This window comes from Salmo trutta, chromosome 35 (genome assembly GCF_901001165.1).
Source record: "Salmo trutta chromosome 35, fSalTru1.1, whole genome shotgun sequence".
Taxonomy (NCBI): Eukaryota; Metazoa; Chordata; class Actinopteri; order Salmoniformes; family Salmonidae; genus Salmo; species Salmo trutta.
The window spans coordinates 30,994,105-31,021,907 of NC_042991.1; the positions used below are offsets into that span (position 1 = coordinate 30,994,105).

The 27,803-nt window shown below is 43.9% G+C and overlaps 1 protein-coding gene across 1 annotated transcript; it reads right to left on the minus strand.

Annotated features, from left to right (window-relative positions):
• Nucleotides 1–6,014: 6,014 nt before the first annotated feature.
• prep (prolyl endopeptidase) lies at nt 6,015–27,590 on the minus strand. Its single transcript, XM_029734220.1, has 15 exons — nt 27,406–27,590; nt 26,839–26,913; nt 22,799–22,932; nt 22,373–22,503; nt 21,557–21,766; nt 20,949–21,070; nt 20,467–20,572; nt 17,086–17,277; nt 14,960–15,157; nt 14,452–14,555; nt 13,181–13,317; nt 11,115–11,209; nt 10,898–11,029; nt 10,510–10,666; nt 6,015–8,620 (listed from the first exon to the last, which is right to left on the minus strand). Exons 1-15 carry the CDS (start codon nt 27,445–27,447, stop codon nt 8,326–8,328), a joined length of 2,130 nt encoding a protein of 709 aa, XP_029590080.1. The 5' UTR covers nt 27,448–27,590; the 3' UTR covers nt 6,015–8,325.
• Nucleotides 27,591–27,803: the final 213 nt, after the last annotated feature.

Below are 27,803 nucleotides of genomic sequence, written 5' to 3' on the forward strand. Positions count from 1 at the left end.
AAGGCTTCCAACCCGCAGTCAGACTGCTCTGAAGTCTAATTCACATATAAGCAAACCTACTTTGTCCTGCATGCTCCAAAATAAATGCAACTTTAGTGCAGTATACAAACAAAAATAAACACTAATTGAATTACACACAGGGAAGCCATTTTGCTAGCTACTGTGTTACATATTGACAAACTATAAATTGGGTTTCATCGTAAAGAACTCTGACAAATATTTTTGGACTTTGTAAATACATTTGATTTCATCATAATCCTCCTCCCCCAACAAGCACACCTCTTAGTCTTATAACGATCCCCACACCTCTCCTTCCCCTCCCCAGTATACGGAGCACCTGCATTTAAAAAATGACAACTGGTGCACTGAAAACTCATGCGTTAACCTAAATTAACACATACATTTTCAAATGTATGTTATGCTATTTTATTCAGAGGCAACAAGAGCAAAAACAAACAGTTTGCCTAAATAAATAAAATAGCAGATTTTTTTTTGCGTGTGAACCCTCCACAAATGAAAATATATGCTACCTCAGAAAAATCACTTCACACAGGAATTTGATCAGGCACATTGTCCTCGTCCAGCCAGATATGGCCTTTGCCTGTGAAGTCTCCTGGTTTATCAACTGATTTGGGATCTGCTGTCCCAATCTCATTACACTATGACTTAATCAGCTCAACTGGTCTTGGACCAGCGCTTGTTGGCGCATGCTCCTCTAGAGTCTAGAGGCCCTCAGCTTTAGTAGGCCCTATTGGAGAGAATAGCGCCTCCTAACGGCTTATCATGGGCATTCACAGCAGCATGCATGCCTCATGATTTCTTGGCAGGCTATTTTTAGTCCGATAGACCATTTTTCATTTAGTCCAGACACTAAGATTATTTCGCATGTTCAATTAGGTCTCGATAAAATACCTCTTCTATAACTTTAATGTTCGCTTTTTGTGCTGGTGTCAAGCACACTGCATTGTTTACATGTCTGTCATGGGTTATTGAGCGGTGTGGCCTGTAACCTTTAGTCCGCGGTTGACTGACTGTTCAGTTATCATGTTTTAGGTAGCCTACAGTACAAAAAGGCCCAGGTGACTTAAACATTTTATTTTTTTATTGCTTCACGCTGATTTTTCACTCCCTCTCTCCGGGCGCCTGTGCGCGCTCACTGTCTGGTACATTTTGTAGAATATTTAAACTTATATCTTTCGATTTAATTGGTAAAGTTTTGTGTATTTATTTTATTAATGAAGAAGGATCGTTTGTAACATGTGGGTGAGTGTAGGCGACATCCTCGGGCTACTGAGCTCACATGCGTCATCTTGTGGTGGGGAACTGTTACAACGGTCCGCCATTTAAGCGTTGAGAAAAAGTAGTCCCTGTCTGTATGACAGATAATTCATGAATGAGACAATTTAAAAATCACTATCGGTTCGAAATCGTATTATATTCATGAATGAATTTAAACTTGTCTCTTCATCCCAGTCAAAAGTTAAGCTTATTCAAGTTTCATGAAAATGTATGTTATTGAACTATTTTTTTGTGTGTGTAACCTTGTCATTTTTTTCAACCATTTCTATTCTTAAAACAAGAAATTACTATTTTGAACGCTATCTATAAACTGCCATTTTGCGCGAATTGTTTTATGGATATCTGACATGTTTATATGTTCAATATATTAAATTCGGTTTAGATGAAATGTCTATGTTTATATACATAGCATACCGTGGGGAATACATTTTTATAAAAATCATGTATTATTAGAGTGGAAAAACTGATCTTGAAATATCATTCAAATGGTTAACTCAGGCCAAGTGTTGTACTAAGTCTGTTTTAGGCCTACCACTAATACATATTCAGTGAAGTTTCACCTCATTTTAGCATTTAGCAACACTAAATAATACTTAAAAAGGACTACTAAAAGTAGTTTGTACTACACAAATATAGGCTAAGATTGCTGAAAAAAAGTTGTTTCCACACATGATAGAAGTTTAGACCTTAATTTATTTACCCTTTAAAAATAAAAAAAAATCTACATTGCTCACAAGCATGCCAGAAATGTCATTCCAGTATTCGTTCACATATTTGTTTCTAAATATACACTACCAGTAAGTAGTGATACATCAGATAGCATTGAACATCAGTCAAGAGAGTCAAAGTATAAAAAAACAGTGTATAGACCTGATGGAATTTGAGCAGGAGTGATAGGCTAAATCACCCTGAATTAAACAAAACAATCTGAATAGAAATTATGTATATGCTCTTCAAACACTGCAAATGAACAATTATTAAAGAGTAGGTTTGGTTTACAGAAAAAAAAACACATGATTTCAATTTTTTTTGGAAGACTTTACATGTGTAGTTTCATGTTATCACATTAACTTCACATAAGATTACATGAAAACATGTGTTTTATCAGAATGACATGGGAAAATTCACATATTTGCCATAATGTTTTGATAGACTTTTTGTAACTACAGTATGTGTTGTAGGCTATGCCTGGATATAGGTTGTCATACCTGTTTATGCATGTTAATTGTGCTTTTAAAATTGAAAATAAAAGCCAATGTCACACTATTGGGATAATTGAAGAAATACAAGGCTATAAGTTGAAAAAAAGTGATGAGATTTGAAGCCTTTTAACATTACAATTTTGTCCATCAAACACATTAGATTCATTCAAATTATGGTAAAAAAAAAAGACAAAAATGAAATATTACAACCATTTAAATTGTCAACTTGTTTAAAGAATGCTCTTTTGTGCTGATGTGTTCAATAACTGCCCAGATGGAAATGAAATGAATACATGTTTTATGTAACAGTATCTAATCACTGAATGATATTCTACAGATTGCTATAATATGCTGCAGTGTCCTGTAAAATCATTGTCTTTCTTTTTGTTTTGTGGTTGTATTTTATATGCTTGCTTATGCTACTTCTTGGCTACGGTTCCCTTGAAAAAAAGATTTCTATATCAATGAGGTTCAGCTGAATAAATAAAGGGTGAAATAAAATACATAAAACCATGGAGCTGTTTCATGTGACATATTTTCAGTTAGGATCTAATGGATTGCTATTTTCATGAGAATGTTTTTGTGAATTAATATAACCACATAGATTAAGAAAATTCCCTCATGCATGCTGTTGACATTTTGGGCTATTTCTCTCTGGAGCTTCTGATCTAGTATGTAACTCCCACAACAAACCATTGTATTATTGTTCCATGTAATAGTCCCACAGATATATTTGATGTTTTTTTTAATCAGTATTAAACTATGTGGGTGTAAAATACGGAAAGGTGCATTGAACAGTATATCCCATCTATTTACAACAATTTCAGAAGTATCCAGGATTGTGATGTTGGTGGGGTTTTGACAAGAGAAAGGACTTAGTGACCATTCATCCATGGCTAATAGAAAATGTACTTGAAAGAAATTTAGTGTGTATTTCCAGGTATATGGAGAAAAACACTGAACATGAAGAAACTCCAACGCTGGTAAAAATGTAAGGGATCTCAGAAGATCCAAAAAGTGTAGTAGCCCAGTTCTGATGTAGAGTTTAACAGTTCCAAACATTTACATCAAATTTTGCACATCTTGTATTTGAAAAAAAATAAAAACTCTAACCGACACTTCAGTCAACAGTTCTTCAGTGTTTCCATGAACGAAAGGTCTAGTGACAAATGTTGACTGTAGTTTCTTCATTCTTAAATAGAAAATGTAGATGGAAACGCTAGAGGAGCACAAAGTGTTTGAACCTGGAAACATTAGAAACATGTAGGAGATCTAATGTCTGACAGAAGCCATACACAATACATTGCTTCCTACCGGCCATTTTCCAAAATGGCTTCCTTCTCTCTCAGAGATACATAGAGAACTCATCTTTGTATCTGTGCATTTATTTATGATTGATATTATGTATTTAAGTATCTTACACCTGCCGGTGCCCAGCCCCCCATGGGCATATAAGACACTACAGAGCAAAATAACATTTGACAAATTATTCACATACAATAATTGTCAGTGACAGCATGGGCATTGAGGCTTTCTCCATTTTAAAAGTGGTACATTTTCTTCTTCTTCATCATCTGATTGCTCCCAACTTATAAGAATACCCACCCAGTCAACTACTTAAAATGGTGGAAGCCCTCAATGGCACTATTCATGGCAAAATGGATTATATCCATAATGAGTCCTCTCTATGTTCTCGCCTCATCTCCTTCATCTGCACTGATGTGAAAACACAGACTAGGTGAAATCAATATAGTAGAGTTCTACTAGGCATTTGCTTCCACCATTCCAGTTTCTTTCACATCAGATTCTGTCCGGGAGTTGGGATGTGAAAACTAGCTGTTATTGGCAGTCATTTGGAACTCTCTTTTTTATTGGTCTATTAACCAATTTACAGTATGGTGAGGTCATCATGGAAAGCAGAAACTCCCGCCCATGCAAACCTGCTGATTAGAATGTTCTGTGTAGATTGTATTTTCAACCAGGAAATAACATTGATTTTTAAAAAATCCACAATTTTACAGTGTTAGTTTCATCCGCTGTTGTACGATATAAATATATGACAAACACAGAAAATTAATTTTGACTGCACTGGGCCTTTAAGATATCTACTTTATATTTATTCAAAATGATGTTAAATACTAAGAGAAACTCTTTCAACAATTCAGAGGCCTCTTGGGTGAGGGTGTGCAGTCCGAGCTGCTCCCTGCTGTGGCGACCCAGACCCCCCTGCCTCCTCACGGCCCTGGTTACTAACCCTAACCCTGCTGTGGCGACCCAGACCCCCCTGCCTCCTCACTGCCCTGGTTACTAACCCTAACCCTGCTGTGGTGACCCAAACCCCCCTGCCTCCTCACTGCCCTGGTTACTAACCCTAACCCTGCTGTGGCGACCCAGACCCCCCTGCCTCCTCACTGCCCTGGTTACTAACCCTAACCCTGCTGTGGCGACCCAGACCCCCCTGCCTCCTCACTGTCCTGGTTACTAACCCTGCATCCTCACTGCCCTGGTTCTCCCTGCTAATACTACTAGTGGTAGTGGTGAAGGAACAGAACACCAGCCCTCAGACCTGTAGTCAGACACTATTTGCAGAGGAGCTCACAACAGGGTAGAATACCCTGACTAACTGCCTGCCCTCAAACTCTACAGACACAGTGATTCCTGGGCTCTGTCCTGAGCTTTGGCAGCTCCATCCGCTCATAGCGGGGCTGGAGTCAGAGAGGAGCGAAGAGGACATTTTACATTTGAGTAATTTAGCAGACGCTCTTATCCAGAGCGACTTACAGTAGTGAATGCATACATTTCATTTCATGTATTATTATTTTCTTTTATTATTATTATTTTTGTACTGGCCCCCCGTGGGAATCGAACCCAATCGCAACTGGCAAGTTTTACTGAGTGGACGATCCCGGCTAAATAAATGAAGTGATGGGGACTCACCCTGGGTCTGTCGCCCCAGCAGCAGAAAAGGAAAAGCTAACCTGGGAGCAGCTCAGAGGACTGTGCCCCATATCTTCAGGCCTCTGAGAATATGAAGAAGTCAAGGAACAGATCCTAACTTATAAGATAGGAAACAGAAAATTCACAAAAAGTGATGTTCATCTCATAGAACAAAATGTATAAGATCTCCTAAGCCTGTGTTTGTTTACCACAGACCTTATTTTCAGAGTTTAGCGAAAAACTCCATTAATCTCCCCATAGGCTTTGTCCAACGAACCACGGAGGAGTTACAGCCTACAAAAAGACGCCATTACTATTGCTTTCTATAGTATGAACTATCCAATGATTGTAACAAACACAACATCTCACTATGGTAGTGTTTCCAGTCGTCCCTGGTGAATCTCCTAGGGATTTCATTCATCAGACTAGCATTTTCATAATGACTGTATGGAAGATATTTTCAAATGAGTACAATAATTGATGATGTGCCAAGAAATGTTGGATACATTTTAGAGGTTTATACCCGAGGTCCATAAAGTGTTGTGATAAGTAACGAGTTACAACACAAAAAAAAGCACTGTTAAAAAAAAAAACGGTTTATTGAAGTTGTGGCATTGTAGTACATTGTTGTTGTTTATGTCCCTTTATTAGGTAAACTAACAATCAGCATGCCAAGAGGTAGAAATTAATATCAGTCAGACACACACTCTGCATTAGTCCTCCTGAACACAAAACAACAACTTGATCCTTGACCTCTAGGCTGATAAAACGATACAGTTCAAGTTAAGTCCAACCATGTATCACCCATCTCTCAACATTGAACTAACACTTTAACAAGGCTTTACCTATTAGAGCCACAATACAGAAGAGAATGACTCATGAGTAAGAGCTGAGTCCTGGGGCTGGCTAATGGGGGGGTATAAGTCCTGGGGTTGGTGGGGGAGTCTGGGGCCAGAGAGGTGAGGGGTGGAAACAGGGGGGGGTAAGTCCTATGGCTGGCTCATGGGGGAGAGAGGGAGGTTTGGTGGGGGAGTCTGGGGCCAGAGAGGTGAGGGGTGGAAACAGGGGGGGGTAAGTCCTATGGCTGGCTCATGGGGGAGAGAGGGAGGTTTGGTGGGGGAGTCTGGGGCCAGAGAGGTGAGGGGTGGAAACAGGGGGGGGGGTAAGTCCTGAGGTTGGTGGGGGAGTCTGGGGCCAGAGAGGTGAGGGGTGGAAACAGGGGGGGGTAAGTCCTGAGGCTGGTCCAAGTTTTTTCGTATTCTTTGTTTTTATGAGCGTTTATGTCGTCTTGTTCTCATGTCTTTTTGGTCTCATTCACTCCTTCTGTGCTGTGTACATTTACACCAGAGATCTGTATATAATGACTAGATGCTCATGTCTCCGCCCTAACAATGGGAGTCGTCGTCCCAAAGGTGGCAAGGCAGAAGACAAGCTTAGGTTCAAAATAAGCACATAGGGCTTGGAGATTGGAGTGACACTTGTCGTTTCGCCTCTCTCCCAAGCCCCTCCCCCTGCCACACACAACAAAGATGAGAGATCTCTTCTTCCTCTCTGACAAGCGGTTTCAACTCACTATTTGCAGTTGAGGTTCGGTCCAACAGAATAGGTCATATGGACACCACAACACATGGAAGAATTATTTTACTGTAATAGAGGAGAAATGAACCTTTCTAATGAAACCCTGTTTATGTTTCAACTCCTCAGATTTTGAGCAGAGCAGACACTACTAAAACAAATTTACCAATGAACATTCATCTGAAAATGAATGCTCAGTTTGTCGTGCACGCATTACGGTACAACATATCGCTAGGAGTATTTTAGTCAAATAAAGACTGTTACACTAGCTGTCTAGTCTGTTTTATAAATGTGCAATAAGCATAAAATAATTATAAGGAATTGTCATCTCATTCTCATTCAGAAATAAGGTAGACCACTTGATTTCAACATCTGAACAAAGTGGACAGGCTAGCACGCTGTTCAAACAGTTGGAGACGGACAGAAGGTTGTGTTCATAACAATTCAACTGTTCTACCTTGTTAGCTGAATTCAGAGCTAGTGAAATTATACCTAGATCCAAGTTGGCTAAACTAGAAATATAAATATTAGCTGGCTACTAACTAGCATGTGGGCTTGTGCTTGAGAGATTGTAATATGAGACCAGTGATCATTTTCTAGAATGGCTGCTACATTATTAGTGAATGTGCATTATGCATGGTTCTGGTTACATTTGTAACAAAAAGTACATTTTTATAGACAAACCTGAAAGCCAGATTAGTGATTATAGAAGAAAATAAAGCAGGTACAACTATTTTGATGAAATAATGTAAATGATTAGTGGGTCATATGGTTGTGGAAGGAATATATTCAGCCTCGGTAAAATTACACAAACTCTGAATTCATGAAATTATTGCTGACTGTTTTAAATGCAGTGGATTTGACCTTTAACTGTACAACAAAGCTTATTCAGAGATGTTTTTTTCCTTCTTCTAGATATATATAGTGAATCGCTTATAAGTGAGGTGAGGGTGGAGACGGGGGGGTAAGTCCTGGGGCTGGCCCATGGGGGTGGAGGGGATAAGAGGGGTAACTGTATAGTCCGGCTGACCTGGAGCCCATGCCCAAAGCAAGCCTACACAGGGAAGGGAGAACCAGGAAGAGAGAGGTGTGGTTAATACAGGCCAGACAAACGGGCAGGAAGAGATTGATTACTGCTCAGGAACAAATGAGTAAGTCCACAGCAGCGTTGAGAGGAGGGAAGGAGAACAGCTGAACAAAAAGATTAGTTATAAATACAAAAAAGAACGAGAACGAGTAAGAAACTAAGACACCGATTGAGACACTTCCCCTAGAAACAGACTTCCAGGGAACCACCCCCTCCCCCTCCTCTTCATTTGACCCAGGAGAGGCTGAGGCAGCGGGCGATGAAGGCGTACGTGTCGGCCACCTCCTGGATGACCTTGCTGGTGGGCTTTCCGGCGCCGTGGCCCGACTTTGTGTCCACGTGGATGAACAGTGGATTGCTCTGACCCGACCAGCGCCCCACCACGTGCTGCAGCGTGGCAATGTACTTCAGGGAGTGTAGGGGGACCACGCGGTCATCGTGGTCACCCGTGAGGAGGAGGACGGCGGGGTACTGGACGCCCTCGCCCTCGGGCACGCGTATGTTGTGGAGCGGGGAGTACCTGGAAGAAGAAAAAGAGATTTCTACAGGGACGATGATCGTCCATCACTGACAGATTTCTACAGGGATGATGATGTACGGTAAAACTATTGTGTACAGGTTTTAATACACCAAACATGGAGCAAATAGATACAGTGCAATCCTCAAGTATTCACACACCTTGACTTTTCCCACACTTTGTTACGTCACAGCCTTATTCTCAAATTGATTTAAAAAAAAAAAGGTAATCAATAGCCCATAATGACAAAGCAAAAACAGTTTTTACATTTTTGCAAATGTATTGAATGTAAATGTATTTACATAAGTACTCAGTACTTTGTTGAATCACCTTTGGCAGCCTCGAGTCTTCTTGGGTATGACACTACAAGCTGTATTTGGGGAGTTTCTCCCATTATTCTCCACAGATGTTCTCAAGCTCGGTCAGGTTGGATGGGGAGCGTTACTGCACAGATATTTTCAGGTCTCTCCAGAGATGTTTGATCGGTTTCAAGACCGGGCTCTGGCTGGGCCACTCAAGGACATTAAGAGACCTGTCCCGAAGCCATTTCTGCATTGTCTTGGCTGTGTGCTCAGGGTCGCTGTCCAGTTGGATGGTGAACCTTCACCCTAGTCGGAGGTCCTGAGCGCTCGGGAGAAAGTTTTCATCAAGGATCTCTTTGTACTTTGCTCCGTTCATCTTTCCCTCGATTCTGACTTGTCTTCAAGTACCTGCCGCTGAAAAACATCCCCACAGCATCATGCAGCCAACACCATGCTTCACCGTAGGGATGGTGCCAGGTTTCCTCCAGACATGACGCTTGGCATTCAGGCCAAAGAGTTCAATCTTGGTTTCACCAGAGAATCTTGTTCCTCATGGTCAGAGTTTTTATGTGCCTTTTTGCAAACTCCAAACGAGCTGTCAAGTGCCTTTTACTGAGGAGTGGCTTCCGTCTGGCCACTCTACCATAAAGGCCTGATTGGTGGAGTGCTGCAGAGATGGTTGTCCTTCTGGAATTTTGTCCCATCTCCACAGAGGAACTCTGGAGCTCTGTCAGAGTGACCATCGGGTTCTTGGTCACCTCCCTGACCAAGGCCCTTCTTCCCCGATTGCTCAGTTTGGCCAGGCGGCCAGCTCTTGGAAGAGTCTTGGGAGTTCCAACCTTGTTCCATTTAAGAACTATGGAGGCCACAGTGTTCTTGGACTTTCAATGCTGTAGAATTATTTTGTTACCCTTCCCCAGATCTGTGTCTCGGCGCTCACAAACAATTCCTTCGACCTCATGGCTTGGTTTTCGCTCTGACATCCACTGTCAACTGTGGGACCTTATATAGACAGGTGTGTGCCTTTCCAAATCATGTCCAATCAATTTAATTTACCACATGTGGACTCCAATCAAGTTGTAGAAACATCTCAAGGATGATCAATGGAAAATGGATGCACCTGAGCTCAATTTCGAGTCTCATAGTGTCTGAATACTTATGTAAATAAGGTGTCTTTATTTTTAATACATTTGCAAAAAATTCTAAACCTGTTTTCGCTTTGTCATTATGGGGTATTGTGTGTAGATTGATGAGGACATGTTTTATTTAATACATTTTAGAATAAGGCTGTAACGTAACAAAATGTGGAGAAAGTCCAGGGGTCTGAATACTTTCCGAATGCACTGTATGTCAAATAGCTGCACCTGACGTTTGCACTTTTGGAATTACACTAAATCAAGCGGTTCTGGAATACTGAAAGATTCATGTTAATATCCCAAACAGGCTAACTGTAGCCAGGTTCCAGATTTGTTTGTGCTGTGTAGCGAACACCTATGGTTACTGGCATGACAACCACCATAGAAGTTGGCTACAAAGCTAAACTGATCTGGAACCAGGCTAGGCTTAGGGAAGTGTAGCACTAGCACCCACTTGATGAGCCAGTCAAACTGCTCCTTGACCTCACAACAGCCGAAGTCAGTGGTCCAGGCATGGCCGATGGTGAACTTGTGGAATTTGAGCATGTCCATGACGCCCACCTGGGCCACGGCACAGCCAAACAGCTCTGGCCGCTGGTTCACACACGCCGCTGGGGGGGGCAGAGGGCGGGACAGACACACACACACACACACACACACACACACACACACACACACACACACACGAGGAGATACAAAGACAGTAAGACAAAACCGCTGTATATACACAGACATTCCGATGTCAACAAAACTGTTAGCTTAGGAAAGTGTCAGGGTTGATTTTCAGGTCAATGACTAAAAGCATCAACAAGAAAAAGTGATGTCGTCATTCCGCAACGTACCTACGAGCAGGCCCCCGTTGGACCCTCCGTTGATGGTGAGTTTGGAGGGGGACGAGTAGCCCTCCTTGATGAGGTACTCTGCTGCACACTGGAAGTCTGTGAAGCAGTTTTGCTTTTTGGCCAGCATGCCCGCTGGAGAAAAACACACAGAGATCAATGTGTGAGTGTAAGTGTGTAAAACAGAGGGAATTGAGTTGAGAGGGGTTGTGTGTGTTACCTTTGTGCCAGGTCTCTCCGTACTCCCCCCCTCCTCTGATGTTGGCCACAGCCAGGACTCCTCCCATGTGTCGGACAAAGATCAGCCGTGATACACTGGGAAACAACATTTAACATCACCTTACTTCCTTTATTCTGTCTCTGACACCCCGTCTGTCCCTGACACCCCGTCTGTCCCTGACACCCCGTCTGTCCCTGACACCCCGTCTGCCCCTGACACCACGTCTGCCCCTGACACCACGTCTGTCTCTGATACAACCGAAACGACCAGCAAATCCATCCAACAAGTTTGTAGAGTCAGAAGCTTGATGTAATCATTGTGTGCTAGAAATATGGGACCAAATACGAAAATTTTGACTACTTTAATACACATAAGTGAATTTGTCCCAATACCTTTGGTCCCCTAAAATGGGGGGACTGGGTACAACAAATGCTGTAATTTAAAACAGTTCACCCGGTATGGATGAAAATACCCTCAAATTAAAGCTGACTGTCTGTACTTTAACCTCATAGGCATTGTATCACTTCAAATCCAAAGTGCTTGAGTACAGAGCCAAAAGAAGACAAATATTCACAGTCCCAATATTTACGGAAGCCACTGTGTGTATAGCAGTAAACAAGTACAATTTCATGAGGAAATGAAAAGAAGAAATCAAGATTAAAGCGACATCATTACATGTAGTAACTGAATGATACATCCAGTGTGACCTGGTGGCGATACCTGTACTGGGGGCGAGACCTGGTGGTGGTACCTGTACTGGTGGCGATACCTGTAGCTGGGGGGGCGGGACCAGGTGGTGGTGGTACCTGTAGCTGGGGGGGTGGGACCTGGTGGCGGTACCTGTAGCTGGGGGGGGGCGGGACCTGGTGGCGGTACCTGTAGCTGGGGGCCGAGACCTGGTGGCGGCACCTTTAGCTGGGGCCGAGACCTGGTGGCGGTACCTGTAGCTGGGGGGGGCGGGACCTGGTGGCGGTACCTGTAGCTGGGGGCCGAGACCTGGTGGGGGTACCTGTAGCTGGGGGGGCGGGACCTGGTGGCGATACCTGTAGCTGGGGGCGAGACCTGGTGGTGGTACCTGTAGCTGGGGGTGGGACCTGGTGGTGGTGGTACCTGTAGCTGGGGGGGGCGGGACCTGGTGGGGGTGGTACCTGTAGCTGGGGGCGGGACCAGGTGGGGGTGGTACCTGTAGCTGGGGGGGCGGGACCTGGTGGTGGTGGTACCTGTAGCTGGGGGGGCGGGACCTGGTGGGGGTACCTGTAGCTGGGGGAGCGGGACCTGGTGGCGGTACCTGTAGCTGGGGGGGCGGGACCTGGTGGCGGTACCTGTAGCTGGGGGCGGGACCAGGTGGTGGTGGTACCTGTAGCTGGGGGTGGGACCTGTAGCTGGGGGCGGGACCCTGTAGCTGGGGGCGTGACCTGGTGGTGGTACCTGTAGCTGGGGGTGGGACCTGGTGGTGGTGGTACCTGTAGCTGGGGGGGAGACCTGGTGGTGGTACCTGTAGCTGGGGGTGGGACCTGTAGCTGGGGGCGGGACCCTGTAGCTGGGGGCGGGACCTGGTGACGGCACCTTTAGCTGGGGGTGGGACCTGGTGGTGGTGGTACCTGTAGCTGGGGGGGCGGGACCTGGTGGTGGTGGTACCTGTAGCTGGGGGGGCGGGACCAGGTGGGGGTACCTGTAGCTGGGGGCCGAGACCTGGTGGTGGTGGTACCTGTAGCTGGGGGTGGGACCTGGTGGTGGTGGTACCTGTAGCTGGGGGCGGGACCAGGTGGTGGTGGTACCTGTAGCTGGGGGCGTGGGACCAGGTGGTGGTGGTACCTGTAGCTGGGGGCGGGACCAGGTGGTGGTGGTACCTGTAGCTGGGGGCGGGGGCGGGACCAGGTGGTGGTGGTACCTGTAGCTGGGGGCGGGACCAGGTGGTGGTGGTACCTGTAGCTGGGGGCGGGACCAGGTGGTGGTGGTACCTGTAGCTGGGGGCGGGACCAGGTGGTGGTGGTACCTGTAGCTGGGGGCGGGACCAGGTGGTGGTGGTACCTGTAGCTGGGGGTGGGACCAGGTGGTGGTGGTACCTGTAGCTGGGAGTGATGGAGATGTTGAACCCTCCGTAGCCGTAGAGGAAGGCAGGGTGAGAGCCGTCCAACTTCAGGCCCTTCTTATGGACGATGAACATGGGGATCTCTGTGCCGTCCTTACTAGGGTAGAATACCTGGACACACAGATACAGGGGCTTGTTGGTGTGAAAACACATACATGGTATCAGTCATTTCTGGTGGTTTGTATTTGTATAGATCATCATCTAAATAAATTAACTTTTTAGGAGAGGCGCTGAACAACGGAAGATAAAACTACACATAAGAAAAATGTCGCTCCTTCCTGTCGATATATTTGACCAACGTTTCATCTTTAGCCTAAAAATGGGTCAAACATATCCACCGCAAGGACAGATGAGGGTGCAACTTTCTTTTAATTTGTATAGTATGCGTGTACACAGAGTGTACAAAACATTAGGAACACCTGACCAGGTGAAAGCTATGATCCCTTATTGATGTCACTAGTTAAATCCACTTCAATCAGTGTCGATGGGGAGGAGACAGGTTCAAGAAGGATTTTTAAGCCTCGAGACAACTGGGACATGGATTGTATGTGTGCCATTCAGAGTGTGAATAGGCAAGACAAAAGGGCCTTTGAACAGGGTATGATAGTAGCTGCCAGGCACACCGGTGTGTGCCAAGAACTGCAATGCTGCTGGGTTTTTCATGCTCAATAGTTTCCGGTGTATATCAAGGATGATCCACCACCCAAAAGACATCCAGCCAACTTGACAACAGTGGGAAGCATTGGAGTCAACGTGGGCCAGCATCCCTGTGGAACACTTTCGACACCTTGTACAGTTCATGCCCCGACAAATTGAGAACACTTTAAAAGCCTCAAAGGAAAAGATAACTTGTTTTAAAAGTTGGATTATCTTTGTCTAGTTACAGCAGTGAACTAGCTAGGTAGCTGTTTGTTTTCTAGAGCGTTCACTAATTTGTTGGTAAACAATTAACAAGCTAATTGATTACCAGACGTTCCTGTCAAACGGAGTCAACGGAGTAGCCAGTAAGAAACGAGATATGCCGAATAACAGTCTACAAACCACTTGAGGGAAAATAAATCTGATTTGACTGTTCAGACAAGTCACATTCCCAAGAATCAGATTTGTATCTGATTTCAAGCCACCAAAAAAGGTGGTTTGAAATATCTGATTCCATGTGCTTTTTGGCTGTTCAAAATGCAGGGGGGAAAAAAGAACAGATTAGATTTTTTTTAATTTTATTTGAGTCACTTGTAGGTATCTTACCTGAGTGGTTTGGTAGTCGGAGGGGTCAAAGCCTTTGACGGTGACCTCGCGGAACACGTGGGGCTGCAGGGGCTCCTTGGTCAGGTCACAGTGGTAGATGATGGCTGGACAACAGGACAAAGACAGGTCATTGACTTGTCACTGTTTCACTGCAGTATGATAGAAGATCCATACGGACTCCTGCAATAACCTGTATGAGACGGTCTGATAGCATGAGCAATACCTGGCGGCGGGAAAGAGGTGAAGTTGTTGAAAATGTGTGTGCGCATTGGTGCATGTGTGTGTGTGCGCATTGGTGCATGTGTGTGTGTGCGCATTGGTGCATGTGTGTGTGTGCGCCCATGCCAGCATTCGTGTATCCAAGTCTCCCTCTAATTCCCTCTCGCGTCTGTCCGGTGAAGCCCACCACAGAGTGTATGTGTGTGCGTGTGTGTGCGCTCTATGACCACGCAAGCCTGTCCCCGACACCACGCCTCTGTCCCCGACCCCACGCCTCTGTCTCTGATACCTGGCGACAGAAAGGAGGTGAAGTAGTAGAAGATCTCAGAGTCTCTCTTGCGTCCGGTGAAGCCCACCACAGAGCCCACGTCCAGAGAGAAGGTCCTGAGCTCCTCCCCCGAGCTCAGACGGTACATCTTCAGCACATTCTTCACGTCGTGCAGGAAACACACAAAGAGGAGGCTATTGTAGGTACAGGTGGCAAACACTAGAGAGGGGGAGCACAAGACGAGGGTTAGTCAAACAACCTAAACGTTTAAAAACCATGATCACCTACACAGAGTATTCCTAGACAGAATATGGATGTTATTTCCTGTTAGGACCTGCTTTAAACCAACTGTAAAAAATATTATATATATATATATATATATATATATATATATATATATATATATATATATATATATATATATATATATATATATATATATTACAGTGCCTTCAGAAAGTATTCATACCCCTTGACTTAATCCACATTTTGTTGTGTTACAACCTGAATTCAGAAAGGTATTCAATCCAAATCTCCCCCATCGACACACAATACCCCATGACTAAATGAAGACATGTTTTTAGAAATGTTATTTAAAATTAAATACAGAAATCTCATTTACATAAGTATTCACACCCGGGTCAATACTTTGCAGAAGCACCTTTGGCAGCAATTACAGCTTTGAGTCGTCTTGGGTATGTCTGCATCAGCTTTGAGTCGTCTTGGGTATGTCTGCATCAGCTTTGAGTCGTCTTGGGTATGTCTGCATCAGCTTTGCACATCTGGATTTGGGGATTTTCATCCACTCATTCTTGCAGATTTTTTCAAGCTCTTAAATTAGATGGTGAGCGATGGTGAACATCAATCTTAAAGTCTTTCTACAGATTTTCAAGTCTTGGCTTTGGCTGGGCCACTCAAGGACTTTCACATTCTTGTTCTGAAGCCTGTATGCTTGGGGTCATTGTCCTGTTGGAACATAAATCTTCACCGCAGTCTAAGGTTGTTTGCACTATGAAGCAGGTTCTCATCAAGGATTTGGCTCCATTCACCACCCTGCTTCACAATAGGGATGGTGTTAGACAGGCGAGGTGCTGTGCCTGTTGTCCTCCAGAGCGCTTTGCATTTAGGCCAAATAGTGACTTTTTTTTATCCCTTTAGACCACAGAATGTTTTGCCTTATGCTCTCAGTCTTTCACGTGCCTTTTTGCAAACTCCAGGCATGCCGTCATGTGCCTTTTTCAGGAGTGTCTTCCGTCTGGCCACTCTCCCATAAAGTCCAGATTGGTGAAGTGTTGTAGAGACTGTTGTCCTTCTGGCAGGTTCTCCATCTCAGCCAAGGAACTCTGTAGTTCTGTCAGAGTGTTCATTGGGTTCTTGGTCACCTCCCTGACCAAGGTCCTTCTTGCCCGGTTGCTCAGTTTGGCCGGACGGCCAGCTCTAGGCAGTTCCATATTATTTTCATTCCCCAATGATGTGCTCTTGGAAACGTTCAACACTCTAGACATTGTTTTATACCCTCATCACAATTCTATCTCGAGATCTATGGACAGTCCCTTGGACTTCATGGTATAGATTCTGCTCTGACATGCACTGTAAACTGTGGGACCTTATATAGACAGGTGTTTCTTTCTAAATCATGTCCAAACATATTCATTGGTCACAGGTGGACTCCAATCAAGATGTAGTGACATTTGGATGATCAAAAGAAATTGGATGCACCAGAGATTAATTTGGAGTGCATAGCAAAGGGGTGTGAATACGTATGTCAATGAGATATTTATGCATTTCATTTTCAATAAAATAGCAATAAATGTATACATGTTTTCACTTTGTTATTATGGGGTATTGTGTGTAGATGGGTGAGAAAATACATTTTGAATTCAGGCTGTAACAACAAAATGTGGAATAAGCTAAGGGGTATGAATACTTTCTGAAGGCACTGCATGTCTTCACTGTTTGCTCCTACTGCCAAAAAGTGATTACCAAATTATCCATTTCACCTTTAGCTATACTAAAACATCACTTATTGAGAGCAGAACACAGCGGACATTACTTTTTCCTTTTAAGTGGATATTCTTGTTGTCGAGCTATAAAGTTAGCATATTATGTTGGTAAAACCCTCTTCTTTCATTCAGTCTGTGACCTACCGATGACGTCCTTGTCATGCTGGGGGATGAGCTCCTTCCAGTTGGCCTGGGCGGGCTGGGCGAAATCGATGTTGATGAGACGGTACCGCGGGGCCTCCAGGTTGGTCTTGAAGGTGAACACCGTGCCCTCGTTGGTCACATACTCGTACTCCGCATCAAAGTTGTCTATTAGCTTCACCCACGGCAACAGGCCTGGAGGGGAGAGAGATTACTTGGCATCTTCAACTAAGCTACAGTCAACTAAACAAATACTCTTAGTAAGGCAACGCCTGGGGAGGGCCAATCAAGACATTGAAAACGCAAGACACTTACAATACATTCACAACACATTCCCAACTAGGGCTATTATGGTGACCGTATTACCTCCAAACCGGCAGTCACAAGGCATGAAGGCAGTCAAATTCCACATGACCATTTAGTCACGGTAATTAGGCTTCTCCAAGCTCTGATGCTGCTGATGGTCATTAGTAGCCTACTAAACTTGCTAACTGCCTGGTACTCAGCACTCTATTGTCCCTCTAATCACTCTGACATCAATGACATCAATGACATTTTTTTTATTTTACCTTTCCTTAACTAGGCAAATCAGTTAAGAACAAATTCTTATATTCAATGACGGCCTAGGAACAGTGGGTTAACTGCCTTGTTCAGGGGCAGAACAGATTTTTACCTTGTCAACTTGGGGATTCGATCTTGCAACCTTTCGGTTACTAGTCCAACGCTCTAACCACTAGGCTACCTGCCGCCCCTGAAAATCTGATCAAACACTTCAAGCATGAGCTCGTGTTGCGCAACATTTTTATAGACCATGCAATTGTGTGAGAAAATAGATATAGCTGATGGGATGCTCTTTTTAATGGAGGCTTTCTATAGGCTAAACCTTCTATATTAATTTATAAACTTTCCTAATATTAAGCATATTGCTTCTCTTCACAACAGGAGCCTACATGGCTTGCATGAAAATTAACCACGGGAAAAGCATCCTCCATTCGTTATGTAAGTGCATAGATGACATGAATTATTTTCCGCTGCCCCTGTTTTGAGGCATGATAATGGTCTATTCTAAATCATAGTATATGTAAAGACCAGATTAAATCAAGAATAGTCTGATGGGTGACAATATTAGCCTATCACTCTGGATGCAAAGAGTAAGGCAAGAAACAATGCCCTTTTTGGGGGACTTTTTCTAATCATAGTTGCACACCTCGTGTAGCCTAGCCTAAAAGAAAAACTAACAGGTCTGTGAGAGCCGGAATTCTTACTGGTTGGTAGGTGATCAAATACTTATGTCATGCAATAAAATGCAAATTAATTACTTAAAAACCATACAATGTGATTTTCTGGATTTTTGTTTTAGATTCCGTCTCTCACAGTTGAAGTGTACCTATGACAAAAATGACAGACCTCTACATCCTTTGTAAGTAGGAAAACCTGCAAAATCGGCAGTGTATCAAATACTTGTTCTCCCCACTGGATATATGTTTTGATAAAGGTTTGTATCACAACTAAAGTGGTCAAATAACTTTTTTAAATGAAGCACATTAATTCGCTTTACAAGGGTAGTAGAGCCTAACTACATACATAAGCAGCGCGTGAGTTTCAAGTTTGGGGAAGGTAATTTTAACCATAAACATGCACCTTTATAATAAAAGCATTACATGCATAATTGCATTTACGGTCACTTTTGATAATGCTGTTTTCCGCTAATGGAACTTTCACGCTCATAGCCCATGTGGGCGGTGCTGCGCTTATAATGTGAAGAAATAGCCTAATAGTTTATCAACATTAAGTTAAATGTTCTGATCTGTTGTGACAGCATCGTTGCGTAAAAAAAGTTTTTGTTGATGCTAGTGGTTGTATTAATTTGGGATCTATCACATCCCACAACTGTCCCAGACTATGTTTGGAATATTTATTTCTCACACAGAATAGGTCGAGTTTTGTACTATGGGGGATAGTAGATTGATATAGGCTAGTGCTTTTGCTGTTCATTAGGCCTACACATCTTGTTGGCTGACAAAAAGTAAATGTGGACAGTTCTTCCAATATCTTAATATGCACCTCGGAATTGGATAAGGACACGCGCAGTTGCGTCCCCGATGTGTCTGTCTTCACTTGTAGCCTGTGAGAAAGACCTGATCATGTGACGGAGAGCCATGTGAGTGAGAGGTGCTTCGGAGCATGCAGCACTCAGGGAGAAAGGCTGAATATAACAATACCATTTCCTAAGGGCACAACAGCCACTGGCTGTATAGGAGTACCTATTTCTTTGTTAACCGCTCAACACAGAATAGCCGCATGTGTGCACTTCCTCAAATCGTTTGGAGAAAATATCCGTTCTATTTTATTCAGCTTTGTTCAATTGTATTCTTCATAATATAAAATAATGCCACGGAATGATTTTTTTTTTACCCATTTTTTTTCTTCTTTCTCCCCAATTTCATGGTTTCCAATTGGTAATTACAGTTTTGTCCCATCAGTGCAACTCCCATACGGACTCTGGAGAGGCGAAGGTCGAGAGCCGTGCGTCCTCCGAAACACAACCAAGCCGCACTGCTTCTTGACATAAAGCCCGCTTAACCTGGAAGTCAGCCGCACCAATGTGTCGGAGGAAAGACCGTACACCTGGCGACTGAGCCAGAGTGCATTACGCCCGGCCCGCCACAGGAGTCACTAGAGCGTGACGGGACAAGAACATCCCTGTCGGCCAAACCCTCCCCTAAACCGGACAACGCTGGGCCAATTGTGCGCCGCGCCGCCCCATGGGTCTCCCGGTTGCTGCCGGCTGCGACAGACTGGACTCGAACCAGGATCTCTAGTGGCACAGCTAGCACAGCGATGCAGTCCCTTAGACCACTGAGCCACTCGGGAGGCCCCAATGCCACAGAATTCTAAGCAAATCTCGTCTGCTAAATCAACTAGTGTAGCCTACAGCCATTTGGCATAGCCAGACCTAACATAAGGACAACTCAGAGTATGCTATTCGGTCCTTTTGAAATGGACTACATTTTCTTCATATCATGTTTCTTTAAACCTGTCTAAAATAATGGATTTATTAGACTTTTTAAAATGTAGATGTTCCAAAGGTCTGTGGAAGCCAGGAGTTGCTAAATGTGATAATGTTAATTAACAGTCAATTACCATGAGACCGGCAGTTATTTGCTTGACAATCTCCGGCTGACGACATTTCATGATCACCACAGCCCTATTCACAACACAAGACATTGACAATACAAGACATTCACAATCTATAGTGGGTGTTCTTGATAACACATCAAGTCAAAGCCTATGCCCTACAACAAATACGGTAGCCGGTCAGTGGATGGTGATTATGAGTTAAAGAGAAAGACTGATCTGATTAGGTTGTGGTGTGTATGGTACCTGTGATACCCTGAGCAGAGGTTTGAAGGTCACAGTACCACAGCCGGTTGACCGGGTCACAGCCCTCCCTGATGGACAGCAGTACGTAGCGCCCGTCATCTGACACCTGGAGTGAGACCGCACACGGACACCTTTCAGAATGCTAATACAACAACACTGTGCAGCTAGCGCTAATCAACCAGAAACCTACACTGATGACTAGAGGCATTATGACACTAGAATTAGGATGAGAAATATCAGGGACATAAGACAAGAACTACAAGTCAGATTCTGTGCTGTCCACTTCCCTCTATGGACATAAAGGGAGAGGACTGGTGTGTAACAGATGGTGGAAACTCACTCACGAGTGCACACTTCATGCACGTTGTGTCTCCTCAAAAATGTACTAGGACTAAAGTTAAGAACCATTTCTGCATTGTCTAAGAGATCGGGACTTGACTGTCTCCTGTCTGTTTAGTGTCTTGCCAAGTCCAGCAGCGTACCTCGACCCCACTCATCCACTTGGGGTGGTCGGGGAACTCGGCACACAGGCAGTCCTGGGACTGGGGGGTCCCCAACACGTGGAAGTAGAGCTTCTGGTGCAGGTTGGTGGACGTCTCAGTGCCTAGAGGAGGAGAGAGACAGTAATGTGTTCATCTGTGTCTGCCCCCTTGTGGTGATGAGGAACCTGACAGATGTCAGGAAGGAAGGATGGGATGTAGACGATACGTAAACACAACACAGGGTGAGGTAGTGAGGACAGAGGCTGCTCAGTTAAAAAACATTCTAGTGAAGCAGGATGTCCATAGGACAGTTAGCCTGGAATCCACACTGAATATCACCTTGTTTAACTACTGCATAAAAAGATACGGTTTTCTGATTGATTGAAGGTGATCCAATGGCAGGTTAATTGATTTTGCATAAAACCCCTCACTAAAGACAAACACAAAGTGTTTCGATAAAGGCAGATCCTGACTGAACCCGTGGAATGAAACAAACCATAATTCATTGTAGATTCCGGGCTAGGATGTCCATGTAAAATTAATAAATTTAACTAAAACAAAAAATGGAACAAACTAGTTCCCCTCTAAATATCCTAACATCCCCTCACCGTCACTCTTGCCCTCCTGCTTGGGGTAGGAGTTGTAGAAGAGGCCCTTGCCGTCATGGGTCCAGGACATGCAGCTGAACTTGACCCTCTCCAGCCGGTCATTTAGGGCCACGGCCCCCTCCACCCGCAGGAAGCGCATCTCCACCCAATCAGAGCCGCTGGCGCTGGTGCCGTATGCCAGGTACTCGCCGTCCTCTGAGAATGCATAACCTGAGGGACACAAGTAGAGCATAGTCAGAGGAACCATTCACATTATTTACATTGTGAAAAGTGTTGAATATATTCATTTATAATGCATTGTGAATAGTGTTGAATATATTCATTTATAATGCATTGTGAATAGTGTTGAATATATTCATTTATAATGCATTGTGAATAGTGTTGAATATATTCATTTATAATGCATTGTGAATAGTGTTGAATATATTCATTTATAATGCATTGTGAATAGTGTTGAATATATTCATTTATAATGCATTGTAAATATATTCATATTGCGTTTATATACACATCATTGGCAGGTTCTAGTAGCTACTGTATTTTAGTGCCAACACTCACTGTACTGGCTTATAATTTTACTTTCCCTTTCACATGGTCCTTTCCAGCACAGTTCCAGCAACTGTGGTAGATGTGTAAACAGGCCAGTGCAGCGTAAAGGGTGATACAGTATACTGGTTGATTCTAGGCTATTCAGTACAGTAGAACGTGATGTCAGAAACACACGTCATGAAGGAAACAGTCATCTGTACAGTATTACAAACAAGACAATATTCTACATCATAATGAGCATTGCTTGACCATCTTTCCATCCCCCACCTCGTAAAGCGACAGTCCCGTCCTCAGAGAAAGTGTTCGGGTCCAGGAAGACCGTGGGCTCTGCCTCTAGACTCTCCTGAACATACATTACACTCTGGTTCTGGAGGCCCGTGTTGTAGAAATGGAAATACCTGCAGCGGGGGGTAAAGTATCAGTACAAAGCCAAGGAACTAAACTACCCAAAAGACAAGTCTCCATCTTTAGGGGAAGGCTGTATTTTGTCTCATTCTCAATTAATATTGCCTCAAGTCCTCTCTCCTTGCTTCCTTCTCAAAATGCATTGGACAAGAAAATACATGAGGAAGCTTGGATCTCTCCGTCCACTACAGTTGAGAACGAGGCAGAGAGATAGATGTGAGGAGTCACAGAAAGACAAATTGAGAAAAGGTCAAAACCTCCATGTACCGCCTCAAGTCTCCCTCTCACCTGCTCCCCCTCTTGAAGGGGCAGCTGTATTTGGGGTAGTCGTAGAGCTCCGTCATGCGCTCCTTGAACAGGTCCCGCACCTCACAGCGCTCCAGGTAGGGCAGCGTCAGCTGGTTCTGAGCATTGACAAAAGCCTGGGAAGAAACAAGACAAACTCAGCAAAAAAAGAAACGTCCCTTTTTCAGGACCCTGTCTTTCAAAGATATTTGGATTTTTACAAATTAACTTCACAGATCTTCATTGTAAAGGGTTTAAACACCATTTCCCATGCTTGTTCAATGAACCATAAACAATTAATGAACATGCACCTGTGAAACGGTCATTAAGACACTAACAGCTTACAGACGGTAGGTAATAAAGGTCACAGTTACGAAAACTTAGGACACTAAAGAGGCCTTTCTACTGACTCTGAAAATCACCAAAAGAAGGATGCCCAGGGTCCCTGCTCATCTGCGTGAACGTGCCTTAGGCATGCTGCAAGGAGGCATGATGACTACAGGTGTGGCCAGGGCAATAAATTGCAATGTCCGTACTGTGAGACACCTAAGACCGCGCTACAGTGGGACAGGACGGACAGCTGATCGTCCTCGCAGTGGCAGACCACGTGTCACAACACCTGCACAGGATCGGTACATCCGAACATCACACCTGCGGGACAGGTACAGGATGGCAACAACAACTGCCGAGTTACACTAGGAACGCACAATCTCTCCATCAGTGCTCAGACTGTCCGTAATAGGCTGAGAGCTTGTAAGCCTGTTGTCTGGTGAGGACCTGCCTTACATCACCGGCAACAATGTCGCTTATGAGCACAAACCCACCATCGCTGGACCAGACGGGACTGGGAAAAAGCGCTCTTCACTGACGAGTCGCGGTTTTGTCTCACCAGGGGTGATGGTCGGATTCGCGTTTATCGTCGAAAGAATGAGCGTTATACTGAGGCCTGTACTCTGGAGCGTGATCGATTTGGAGTTGGAGGGTCCGTCATGGTCTGGGGCGGTGTGTCACAGGGAAGCAATGACTGAGCTTGTTGTCATTGCAGGCAATCTCAACGCTGTGCATTACAGGGAAGACATCCTCCTCCCTCATGTGGTATCCTTCCTGCAGGCTCATCCTGACATGACCCTCCAGCATGACAATGCCACCAGCCATACTGCTCGTTCTGTGCGTGATTTCCTGCAAGACAGGAATGTCAGTGTTCTGCCATGGCCAGCGAAGAACCCGGATCTCAATCCCATTGAGCACGTCTGGGACCTGTTGGTTCGGAGGGTGAGGGCTAGGGCCATTACCCCCCAGAAATGTCCTTGGAACTTGCAGGTGCCTTGGTGGAAGAGTGGGGTAACATCTCACAGCAAGAACAGGCAAATCTGGTGCAGTCCATGAGGAGGAGATGCACTGCAGTACTTAATGGAGCTGGTGGCCACACCAAATAATGACTGTTACTTTTGATTTTGACCCCCCCTTTGTTCAGGGACACATTATTCAATTTCTGTTAGTCACATATCTGTGGAACTTGTTCAGTTTGTTTCAGTTGTTGAATGTTATGTTCATACAAATATTTACACATGTTAAGTTTGCTGAAAATAAACGCAGTTGACAGTGAGGACGTTTCTTTTTTTGCTGAGTTTATTAACACCACTGCAATGACCACTAACTCACAGAAGGTGGGGCTCGTTGCAACAGCTACACAGCTGATCCCAAAATAGGGGGTCGCCTGATATGAAAATGGGGTTGTGGGAGAATTTCCAAAATCCCGGTAAAGAATATATATTAATTGTCTTCGTCTCTCAAAATCATTGTAATGTGGTTTACCTTAAAAATCTAAATGAAAATTATTCAAATATAAAAGTAAAAATTCAACCAGAGAGCACCCTTAGGTAGTGGGAAAAGGCCACTGTGAATGGCTCAGCCCACTACGCTATGAAACCACACACTCTTGCAGAGACTGAAATTAACGGCCGCAATTGATATGGTGAAAACAATGTGTGGGGAAGGCAGAGGCACAGACACTCACATCAATACTTTTGTCAGATAACAATGTGAAACTAACAATTTATGTTATAGCTAGCAATCAAGAGGAAACTGCCTGAACGACTCAAAAACTCCCCTCTCCAAATGGACAATAGCTGTGAGGGCCGAGATGCCCATGCATTGACTTTTGTTTGCTACATGTACTCTCCACGAGGACATCCCCTCGTAGAGAGTATGAAACGGCACAGGGGATGTTCATTGTGCTGCATGGCTATATTGACAAAAAACAGATTCCATGGAATTGAATGGTGGGCTTTTCCACAGATGGGTCTACATCTATGGCGGGAAGGCCTCTGCATTCTAGTTATGAATGTGTCTCCTTCTGCCATATGGACGCATTGTATGATACACCCACTGAGCTAGAAGGGATACACTGAAAGCAACCTGTGGAAAAAGAGCTGAGCGCAGAACTCTGAGATATGCAGCAGCTAACTTCGATTGTAAACTTCACCATGCACACCTGTTCACAAAACTACTGAAAGTGGAGATATGGGATCAGAGAAGGACAATGTTCTATTTCACACCGAGGCTTGGTGGTTATCAAGGGGGAGTGTTGGAAAGATTTTTTGAATTCAGAGAGTAACTGTTGTCATTCGCAACAGATGTAAAAAAACAGACTGTTGACTTTGTGTAATGAAAAAAGTGTCTCCTTGCCTATGTAAGAAATATTTAGAAAGGGGGAAATACAAAATATTCTACATATGAGTGACCAAATCAGCGAAATTCGTTTGACTGTGATCCTGGCTCAGTTAACATGCCAGTAAGTGAAACCTAACAGCTGATCAAGCTGTAATGTGGTCAAATGCCGCAGACCATGCATTCACGGGTCACTATGGAAGAGTTTTGGTTCCCGAGTCAAAGGGAATACTGTTCTGTCTCCCGCCGAGCATTAAAACTCATGGTACGCTGATTCAGTGCTCTCATCTGCATTAAAGACAAATATCAATCCAAGATGGATGTGACAGAAGAGGTGAGGGCGCACTGTCGACCACGCCCCCTGACTTTGAGAAGCTCCGACGCAACATGCATCAAACACACCCATCTCATTAGTGGATGTGAGATAAGAGCAATTATGTCAAACTAATTTGCAATTGATTCTCATAGCCCCACCTTAAAGTATGTGATGGTGAGTTGAGAATACAATCAGAAATACTGTTAGAATGTTTTGCAATTGACTGCCATAGCCCCAATTAAAAAAGTGAACTTCTTGGCTGTTAATTACATAATTTTTTCACAAGGTTGGGTCACGAGAATTTTCATATATCAAAATGGGGTCATGGGTCAAACAAGTTTGGGAACCACTGATCTACGGTGTCAGTAGCTCAGGGATCATCAACTAGACTCAGGACAATTTTTTCTTGAGTGGATGGTCGCGGACCGGAACATAATTACAAATCATTTGTAGACTGCAAATTGACAGCAAGAAGCCCAAACAGATATAATAATTAACTAAAACATAATTATTTCAAACCTTACTTACATTTATATACGATCACATATTTCTTTATTATGTGTGGGAATACTTTGGAATAGATTTCCAAAATTAAAATCACTTGCAGTTGATTTGCTGGTATTTTTACCATCTTTTATGTCCAAAAATAAACAAATGTTTTTTATATAACTTTTTGCTCAGAAGACTTGGGGGGCCAAATAAAATCACTGCCAGTTTGGGAATCCTTCAGCTGCCTATGTCAACGCTATGTTTGACCATTCTAGGTTTATACCTTGTTAGTGACTTGACTGTCCCATATCTGTTAGACAATACAGACATGGGTCTTTGTCCTTGATTGTGGGAAGGTGTTGACAGTGGCACGCAACCCACATTGTCCAACTAACTTTATACCTAGATAATGGTGCTAATATTACATTTCATGTGAATTTCTGTCACCAAATTGACACTGACTAAGAACTCCCTGACAAACGTGCTGGTAACGTTGCCACAACATTCCTTGAGCCAGTGTTGCTGAAATACACACCGTATTTGGAGTGACATGACAGACAGCATTTACCTGCGTCTTCTCGCTGTCTGGGTCCTCCAGCCAACTGTACGGGTCAGGAATCTTGTTGCCATGGTAGTCATCCGCCTGTCAGCAATAACAAGCCGGTGAAATGCAGAATGTGCGCCAGCAGTCGGCCAACAACTTTGATCAATCATCGTTTGCTGTTGGCTGTTATGTGATAACTAGCTAAGCTAAAATGGCAGAGGCATCTTTAGCTGCTAGCTAGCCAGCCTAAGCATGGCTAGCAGCTAACATGAAATAAAGCTAACAAAATCCTAGCAAGCTGGCTCATTCATTTGAGCTAGTTATGGTACAAGACAACAGTTAGCTAGCGAACTCGGTTGATATGTTCATTTCTTCAAATAACGTTACTAAGTTATTTTAGTAGCCTCAAGCTATCCAACTAAATAGAGGGCTAACTAGCAAGTGTCGGTACATGACACGCTCACTGGGTTATAAAGAGCAAGCTAGCTAGCAAGTGGCTAGCTCCTCACCATTCACTTGAAAGCGACATGACTAGCTAGCTGTTACTGGTTACTACTAGTTAGCTAACAAGCTAGTTAGCATATTACTTACAACTGCCTCGTCACGGTAAGCATGTGGGTACTGAAAAGACATCTTAGAAGTGACTGTTCAGGGATTCCGTAATAAGAAAAGTTGTGTAAAAGAATAAATGACTGGTTTTGTTATGACTTTCTGGATCCGAACAAACATCAACTTGAATGTTGAAGCTCTAGCCAGAATGGATTTGCTTAGTTATGCTGCGTTCATAACCAAGTGGGAAGGTGGTATTTACAACATACGACAGGGGATTCTAGTAGAACTGCCCTCCAACTGGTAATTACTATATCATCACTGAGCTCCGACTTCTCCCACATGCTAAACTCTGATGTTATCTACTAAGGATATGACCTCGATATTAACATTTTCTGAAGTTAAATACAACAGCAAACCATTATTTATAAAAGCCATCT

What these genes read in the sequence shown, in the direction of transcription:
- prep (XM_029734220.1), bottom strand. Translation starts at nt 27,447, where the DNA reads ATGTCTTTTCAGTACCCACATGCTTACCGTGACGAGGCAGTT. An exon ending in CCGACTACCAAACCACTCAG is followed by an intron (nt 13,318 to 14,451) that starts GTAAGATACCTA and finishes CTGTGTGTCCAG; the next exon opens with GTATTCTACCCTAGTAAGGA. An exon ending in CAGTTTGACTGGCTCATCAA is followed by an intron (nt 8,621 to 10,509) that starts GTGGGTGCTAGT and finishes TTCTTCTTCCAG; the next exon opens with GTACTCCCCGCTCCACAACA.